Source organism: Arachis stenosperma, chromosome 6 (assembly GCF_014773155.1).
Source record: "Arachis stenosperma cultivar V10309 chromosome 6, arast.V10309.gnm1.PFL2, whole genome shotgun sequence".
In the NCBI taxonomy this organism is placed as follows: Eukaryota; Viridiplantae; Streptophyta; class Magnoliopsida; order Fabales; family Fabaceae; genus Arachis; species Arachis stenosperma.
In genome coordinates, this window is record NC_080382.1 from 130,349,986 (window position 1) to 130,359,005 (window position 9,020).

A 9,020-nucleotide genomic window follows, 5' to 3' on the forward strand; every position below is an offset into this window, starting at 1 on the left:
CAAAAATTAAACACCAAATAAAAAAACACTATAGAATCTTGCTTATTTAATAGTAAATTGGGACGAAGCCAAGAATTAATCTATTACACTAAAACTAGAAAAATTGTTTAGAACTATATGAATTTTGTATATTTTGCCACTTAATGCCTTTGATCTATAACCAATGAAGGTTTAAAGGGAAAAAGTGTTCAAACCTGAAGCATCATTAAATGTTTGGACTGTTGTGCGACAAAGATAATATACCCACTTACCTGGATACTTTGCTGTTAGAAGATATGAATGTGCAATTCAACTATTTTACCATGTCATAAAGTGAAGGACTAATCGCATTTGAGTCAATGTGCCCACTTATAATAAAGTTATTGATCAAAAGGTTTTCTACTGCTTCACTTTATCATTTCACATTGTAATAATGTCAAGACACTAAAGTAACACTGATTCAGCAAGATATTGAACTATCTTAACTGTTCTACAAGCGACTAATAATGCAAAGTGACACTGAATGATACAAATACAATTTAGACAATAAATTCAGCGTAATTCACAACCTCATGCCTGGTAACTCGAATGTTCAAAACTTGATCGGAAAAGTTTTCTAACAGCCTTCTGGAAACGATCAAGAACTTCGCAAACTTACGGGAGAAAAGGTAATTTCATCTTTATTTTGAATTTGACTTACAAACGAAGTTCAGTCCTTCACAAGTCACCAGAAATATGTAATCATATCTTGAGCTTCATGGATGTGCTAAGCATAGTTTGCCTTGAGAAGTAGCAAGTAGCAAGCTTATTATTTAAATCTCATGTAAACATTCAAGAGATCTCACTCTTCAGAAACCTTGAAGAAAGTGTATGATAATATTATGTTATTGACACCATCCATTCTAGGATCGGTCTCAATTTCTGGGTCAATGTAAAAGAATACCTACAATACAAGTAATACACTGTTTAGATTTTAGATGCATGTAAATCTGCTCCCCAGGAACTATTTTTGAAACCACTTACAGGCATGTCAATCTGCTCCCCAGGAAGAAGCCGCTGCTCCTCAAAACAGAAGCATTGTATTTTATTGAAGTACACTGCAGCCTGTATAAGAGAGTTTATGATTTATACCTTTTCCCTTCCTAAAATTGATACTTTGGGTAGCTCTATGAAAGAAATCAAAATTAATCTCTGAAGGCAACTATATGAGTTCAGCAGAAAAGGGAAACACAACAGACTTCCAACAGCAGGAAAAGCAAAAAATGACATTATGCTTTTATCATATAGTAGAAAGACCATGAAGAATTAAGGAAGAGGTTTGTCTCCATAAACAACATAACAGATAATTCATCGCATACCTTCATAGGAGTGACGTTATATGTAGAAACACCAGTTATTGGAGTGGAACTTTTGTTTTCTGCCGTATAAAATGCGAGGGCACTTTCTCCTGGCTTGACTCTTACCTATTAGAATAACCAAATAATGCTACATTACCAATCTAGCAAGTGTTAAATGCAACTAGAGCCAGATCAGAAAATACTGTATCAGTCTCCATAGAAATTAAATTATGACAACCAAGCTTTTTTATTTAATATGCTAATCAACGGTTCTCTCCAAGCTAGCAGAATGGAACTTTAATAGAATAATATAATATAATATAAACTTCATGGTTCCAAGAAATTAAAAGCAAAAGTTCCTCAATGAATACTTGCACAAGTTATAATTCTATTTCCTGATGGAAATACAGCATACATGCAGTAAGGTGTTAAGTAAAGAAAAACCTCTCTTTGAGTAGGAATAAACTTCCATGGCATGCCATCAGCAATATCAGCATTGAACTGCACTACAATTTCCCTGAGAAAAATATAGTAACTCATCAAACTAGCAGTCTAGTACAACCGTATCAAATTCAACTTCTAAAACGAAGAGCCTAATTGAGGTTTATTGACTAATGCCTTGTAAGCATATCACTTGTTGAATCATTGTTCACTTGTCCCTTGACAAATCCAAATGTGAAGTCCCAAGGCTGATAAAGCAAGTAATGTGTAGTGCAATTTACCCAAATATATCATAAAGCTTAAGAAATATAGTAGAACAGTAGTCTTGCATAAATTCCCAATATTACAAAGTGGCACAGAATTCGAACCAGTGAAAACATTTTTTTTTTTAAATAAGATACTTGGAAATTGATCAACTATTGCTAATAAACATATATTCTTCAACCTGAGGAAATAGAAATCACAAAAAAGGTCCTACAAACATCTACTAGTAAAAAGGTAGAATATAAGAAGTAGAAAGTAACACCTTGTGGCAACTGTTTTCTCTTTATCATGTCGTGCAATCTTTTCTTCAACAGTCTGAAGAAAATGTAAGAAATTGTCAAACAAAATTGAAGTTGCCAATCAATTTGGTGAGAAAAAGAAAAGCCTTGAAATCAAACTCGACCAAACCTCACGCCTTTGAACAGTACCCCCATAGCCAGTTGCTTGACAAAATCTCCTGTACAAGGGAACAGCAGCATAGGTGACTCCGACCATTCCAAAAACCAAGCCAGTCAAATATAATAGCATCTTTTGTGATTTCTTTTCTTTGGACGCATGAGACGAAAAATGTCTAACACCGGATGTAGCACCTGAACTTCTAACATTCTGTGAAGCAGAGGCCAATGAGTGAAAACACTGATGGAATGACTTTGTACTCAATTCCTGGTCAAGCTTTGACAATTGTCTTGTAGAAGTGAAAAAATGTTGGAACCCAATATTACAACTAATGGACTTGTAACTTGATACTTCAGAAACAATAGATAGGCACCTGAATCAAAAACAAAATTATACACCACTGACAACTTGCTGGAATTGAAACTATTACTTTCACTATTATCTATTATTATTTTTTTTTCTCTGGAAGTCAAACTTTAGAGAGGCAAAAACAGTACCCAGCACATACGTGAATCTTTATATTTAGAAAAATCACTAAAACTTTGAGAGCATATATGGTTTTAGAAATCTGATGTAGTTTTATTTATTTTGTTACCGATATGTTTCATAACATTACCTAATACCTATAAGAATCATCAGTATTTAGCATTTAACAAAGAATGTAACAGCAAAACCTTGGGAGTGAAATAACATGGCATTACCTGGATTCAGGAGAGGCATTTTGCAAAGTCCTAAAATATGGTGAGAGACGGATTCTCCTACCTAGCCTCGACCATATCATGGTTAGACCAACTGCTTTCCAAACGATAACAGGATATTCAGTGCTATCCTGGCAAGCAACAAAAATTTAGTGCAAACTTAAGTGAAACGGTGTTCACAAATGCTTGAGTACTGAGAAATTGATTGGTAATAGATGAAATTCTTTTTTATACAAATACATACGCAAGGACCAAATACATTAATGACTAATTTTTATTAATTTTAGCACCAGGGAAGCAATAAAAATGTTGGAACTCTACTCTTGTTAGACAGTGCGCAATAAACAACCAACCAAGCAACACTTCGGAACAACTCTCAACCTTGATATGGAAGAAATAATTAAATTTTAGCTTTTACACAGTGAAGGACCCATCTAGTACAAATGTATCACTTCGTTGAGGCATTTCATCAAACAACATAAGGACATGCGCCACAATGGGGCTCCCCATGTCACAATTCACAAACGCAAGAAGACAGAAGAAAAAAAAAGAGAAATTATATACAAACGTAATGTTCCGATTCCATCAGACCAACCCAAAAACCCAATGGTGCATAGAGTCGGCATATAACGGTGAAAATGTAGTAAAGATTTGCAAGAGCAAGAGCGAAAGAAAGAGATTCACCAAGATCGTTGAAGTTGAAGGGAAGAACGGAAGTGAAGGTTTCTTCTGGAGAGGAATTACGGTGGCCCTAGCTAGTGGGCGCCATTAAGCCACGGAGGAGCTCGATGCTCTGCACACACAGCAAACAAAGCAAAGCAGAACTTTGCCGTTGAAATTTTGGACTGGATTTTCCCACGTTGTCTTGTATGCATAGTTGTAAGAACCGAACCGGTGATCAAACCGGTCAGGTTATTGGTTTACTAGTTTATTGATTCAACCGATAAATTACTGGTTAAACCAATAAAACCGGTCTGACATAAATAAAAAATATAATATAGTAAAAAATTTAAAAAATTTAAAATACATATCATCAATAGTATCTTAATTTGACACAATAAAAATAGTAATCTTTAAAATTAGTTGTACTACTATAATTGAATTAATGTTCTCGGACAATATTCAATCACTCCTGAAATCACCATCATGGCATGTTCATCCAACTTATAGCAGGTAATAATAATAATAATCCTATCCTTGTCATATAGTTTTAGTTCATAAATATTGTCACATTATTCAAATTAAAGTCTTAAAAGCCTTTCAAAATCACATTATACTATTGATTCTTTTTTCTAATTTCAAAACTAACAATAAATTTTCCAACACTATGCAGCAACATTATTATTAAAGGCATCACCATCAACAAAAAAATCAACAATCTGCCATTAACTAGTTCAACAATATAACAAGTTATAACTCAACAATATATACATGATCAACAATCTGCCATTAACCTATCAGTTATTCACTCCCTTCAACAAATTAAAATCTAGTTTGCAGACCAATCTGGATGAGACAGATTCTGGCACAGCAATGTTAAATCAACAAAAACAACTATACCCACTACGAATCAGAAAAAAAAAATCAACAATCTGCCATTAACTAGTTCAACAATATAACAAGTATAACAACAATATATACATAATCAACAATCTGCCATTAACCTATCAGTTATTCACTCCCTTCATCAAATTAAAATCCAACTAAATAACTAAAAAAACAGAGAACATATTTCACAGTTTGGAGACCAACCTGGATGAGGCAGATTCCGGCGACGGAGAGACGCGGCGGAGAGGTAGCACCGCAGCAGCGACGCAGGAGACGCAACGATGATGACGAGAGACGCGGAGCCACGAACCCGACGTACTCGGACACACTGTGAAGCCGGCGAGACGAAGCAGAGGAAGAGAGTCTTCGAGACTGAGAGAGACTGCGAGGAAGAGAGTGTTGGTGTGATGAGGGGAGGAAGAGACTCGAGAAGTTGAGACTCGAGATTGTTGGTGTAATGAGGGGAGGAAGAGAGGCTTCCAGAGCTCCAGCCTCCAGGTCCAGAGGTCAGGGGAGGGGTACTGGGGATTGGGGCTTTTTCTCTCTTCTTTTAAAGAAACAAAACGACTGCGTTTTCGGTAAAAAAAAATATATATTATTTTTGTTTTTATGAAACTGCACCACCTGTCACCTGAGACTAGATAAAGAGGAGAATACATCACATGTATATAAGATTTTACGATTTGAGAGTGATAAATTTGTTTAGTTAGACTAGTTTGCCCTTCACTATGAAATAAATAGACAAATCAAATCTTGAAGAATGATCATGTCCTTGTATTTGGCTAAAATGAGCTTGGAAATTTACTTGATTATCATGGTGGGTTGGAGAGTGAGCAATTCTCTCCCTTTCTAAAGCAATCTTATGAACACAATGTTTGATTCCAGATCCCTGAGCTAACCAAACTAAGTAACTAACAACTTCCGCACAGAAAGGTAAACAAAGGCAGAACAATAACACACAGTAGCCTCTCGAATACTTTGAGAAATAAAAAAGACATGATAATGCAGCTTCAGAATTGGCAACTAATTTGGATTGAACCTGCTGAAATGCCCCCAGCTGAAGGGGAAAAGAGAAAAAGAAAAGAAAAAGAAGATGTCCTTGACTAGTTTTCCGTAGGCCTTTTATCAAACACCTTCTCTTCAGTTTCCACTCACAATTAATTTCGGCAATGATTTACAGACAGAACCAAAATAAAAAATTCTAAGCGCATTCCAGTCATATCAAAATTAACACTAAAATCTTCAGTTGGGTAGAAACATGCATACCTTTAAATGCAAAACTTAGAGAAGCCAAAACCGGGTGAAGGGAAAAAGAGGCCGTTGTTAAAATTTGATAGTTAATTAGTTATTATACCCATAGGTGTAAAAACCGACCTGGTGATCGAATCGATCAGGCTACTGGGTCACTGGTTCAACCGGTGGATCACAGTTGAACCAGTCTTATTTAAATAAAAATATAAAATAGTAAAAAACTTAAAATTAAAATTTGAAATACAAGTTCAATTTTTTGAAGTCATAAACTAAAGTCACACAATATATTAATTAACAAAAGTCTCGTTGAGACAAGAAGTTCAACAAAACAACAAAAGGAAAAACAAGTATGTATTTGAACTTGTAAAAAGCTCACTCCTTGCTGATGAAGATAGACTTATGCCAGCTTAAAAGCTGGAATTGAAAAAATCTTAGCCATAAGCACTAAAAATCAAGGGAAGGGAAAACAAAAATAGGTAAAAAGATAATAAATCAAGGCATTGCACACTTGATTGACGAAAAAGGTGCTAACAGTCAAATTATTAATTTGGTTAAGCTCAAACTGGTTTGAAAGTTAAAATCAAAACGTTTTATCTTTTATCTGCATACAGTTTTCAGTTCAAGCACACACTGACAAAGTCAACTAAACAATTTAGTTCAAATTTGATATTTTCTAGAGAGGCTTTACACCAACCAAGTCCTATTTAACTATGAATAATATTACAAATAGAGTGACATAGAATCCTCCCAACATTATTTTCTTCAAAAGTTCAATCAAAAAACATATAACTGGCACTTCAACAAACTGTGAATTCAGAACACTTTCCAATCAAAACCACTCAACAAATCCAAGTATGAAAAAGATCAAAGGAGCTAAAACCAATTCAACAATCAACAAAGACGCAGCATATTCATAATCAGCAAAACCACTGCATATTCATATTCATAAACAAATTCAAAAACCAATTCAACAATCAACAAAACTCAGCATATTCATAATCAGCAAAACAACTGCATATTCATAAACAAATTTAAAAACCAATTCAATATTTCAACCACTGCCATATTCTAATCAGCATCATAAACCAAGCAACAATAAAATTAACAGCAATAACATCAATGAATAACTGGAAATATTAGAATAACTGGAAATTAAAATGGTTACCTGTTGTTGCAGAGGCAGAATCGATTCCGGGAGGTGGACGACGCACGGCAGCGTGCAGGCAGCAACAACCACGGAGGCACGGACCACGGGGAACGAGCAGTAACAACCACTCACTGAGACGGAGGAAAGGCGGAGGGAGGCGCCGCGAGCATGCAGTGGCGGTACCGAGGTGATCTCCCAGCTCTGCCTCTATGTGACAGTGTCTCTACCAACTTTTTGGATATCCAAAAAAAGAGCCAACTCCTACCAACTTTTCTTCAGCAAGTTTTTTGGATATAAAATTCAAACCCTATTTGTTTGGGCCCAATCCCTTTTTGCTATGTGTGTAGCAGTTATGTATTGATACGTTTGAAGTTGGTTTGGGTTGGCCCAATTTTAGCCCAATTAAATGGGGCTTTTGAGGCTAGGGCTTGCTAATTTTGGGGTGATGTGGTTTCTTTTATTCTATTTCAGCTTGGAGGCCCAAGTGTGAGTTTACTTCGTTAACCAAAAACGAATGATTACTTTGTTATTTGAAATATGAAAATTTTACTGTCCGAAAAAAAAAAAAGAAATGTGAATATTTTGCTGACCCAAAAAAGTTTATTTATACAATTTCTAGCATAATTATTTTTATAATTAACCAAAAAACTATATTTTCAAAATTTCATTTATGTGGGTAAAAAAGGAATTTGCATAAAGCCCCTCTAAAATCCTTCATCCCATTCTTTTATAATGGAAATTGATTTCTTTAATTTGTGTTGTTAAACAGGAGAAAAGTGGTAGTTCATATTCCATATTCTTTATTTGAATTTACCATTATTAGATTAAGTATTATTAATAAGAATAAATAAAGGAAAAGGAGAAAGAATAATTATGAGGTTGAGAAGGACTGTACATGGTTACAGATTATTGGCAAAACCCTAAGCCAGATATAGGCTCCAATGGAGGACCATGTTGTTTTGGTAGACCCTTGTCCCTAAATCCCCATATAAATTAGAACAAATATGTTAGAGACAGAATCAATTTGCTTTATGCCTTATTCCATTCCCTCTGATCTGATCTGTTTGATGCACGCACTAGTCCCTTCCCTTGACCTAATGTATGTGGTAAACACTGTTCATTGTTGATCTTAAATTCTCCAACAACCTGAGGTTCACCACACTAAGTAATAGGCATACCCTTAATTGGTATATACCATTATACATCAAGGACAAATCTCACTACTCTATTTAACATGGCCCCTGCAAGATAGATAGAAAGTAATTGGGACTGAAGCAACTTTTGGGAGAAGCTCTAAGTCCGTTTTAATTGTTGGGTTGGGTCCAGCAAAAATTTGGACCACCCTCCATTAGTTATCTTACCTTTCTTGGTCCCCATTGTTATTTTTATGTAAGTTTGGTTTAAGCTAAGATCAAGTTGTGAACTTAAAGCATATAAATATCCCTTTGTTTTTCTTTTTAATTTTTTTTTTTTATAGCATAAGACTCTCACATCCCTTTGATTTAGAAAATGTTGAGCTTTTCTGGGTAGTATATATTAATGTAACATGAGAAAGGACCACAAGGTGATGGAAAATATTTGAAATTTGGAGCAGCTCTCATGATATAGGAGGAATCCGATGAGGAACGGAATTGATGAGAAGCAATAAATTAAGGAAATAAAAGGACAAACATTTTGGGTGATAAACCAAAGCTAGAGTTCCAAGAGAGGACTATTCCCAAGGGCCAAGGTCTCAACCTTAATGCCACATCTAAACTTAGTAACATTTTGTTTCATCTTGTAATCCTTTCCCCACCTATCTTTAAGGCATTACTCAACTGAATTTTCATTTTTCCTATTCTGGTACCCAACACAAAAGAGAAATAAAAAGTAGACTTTGAGTTTTGACTCTACTTATGATATTGATAATAATAATATAATATAATGAACAATCTAGCTAGTTGCATTGCATGGGAATTT

General features: G+C 34.9%; 1 protein-coding gene across 6 annotated transcripts; it reads right to left on the minus strand.

Annotated features, from left to right (window-relative positions):
* Nucleotides 1-348: 348 nt before the first annotated feature.
* Nucleotides 349-7,315, minus strand: LOC130936713 (cytochrome c oxidase assembly protein COX11, mitochondrial). Of its 6 annotated transcripts, none has more exons than XM_057866848.1 (10): nt 7,080-7,315; nt 4,868-5,045; nt 3,800-3,908; nt 3,119-3,246; nt 2,430-2,790; nt 2,284-2,336; nt 1,761-1,833; nt 1,338-1,442; nt 1,003-1,083; nt 349-922 (listed from the first exon to the last, which is right to left on the minus strand). In XM_057866848.1, the coding sequence occupies exons 4-10, from the start codon at nt 3,196-3,198 to the stop codon at nt 821-823; spliced, it is 855 nt and encodes a 284-aa protein (XP_057722831.1). In that variant the 5' UTR covers nt 3,199-3,246; nt 3,800-3,908; nt 4,868-5,045; nt 7,080-7,315; the 3' UTR covers nt 349-820. The 6 variants fall into 6 exon arrangements, with proteins under 6 accessions (XP_057722831.1, XP_057722830.1, XP_057722833.1 ...); XM_057866847.1 differs by having other exon boundaries at nt 4,868-5,230; XM_057866850.1 differs by lacking the exon at nt 4,868-5,045 and having other exon boundaries at nt 7,080-7,309.
* Nucleotides 7,316-9,020: the final 1,705 nt, after the last annotated feature.

Bases quoted from the DNA above. Each gene is read 5' to 3' on its own strand.
- LOC130936713 (XM_057866851.1), bottom strand. From the start codon at position 3,198: ATGATATGGTCGAGGCTAGGTAGGAGAATCCGTCTCTCACCATATTTT. The intron at 2,337-2,429 runs GTTTGGTCGAGT...CATTTTCTTCAG, and splicing joins GTACTGTTCAAAGGCGTGAG to ACTGTTGAAGAAAAGATTGC. The intron at 1,834-2,283 runs GTGTTACTTTCT...TATTTTTCTCAG, and splicing joins GAGAAAACAGTTGCCACAAG to GGAAATTGTAGTGCAGTTCA.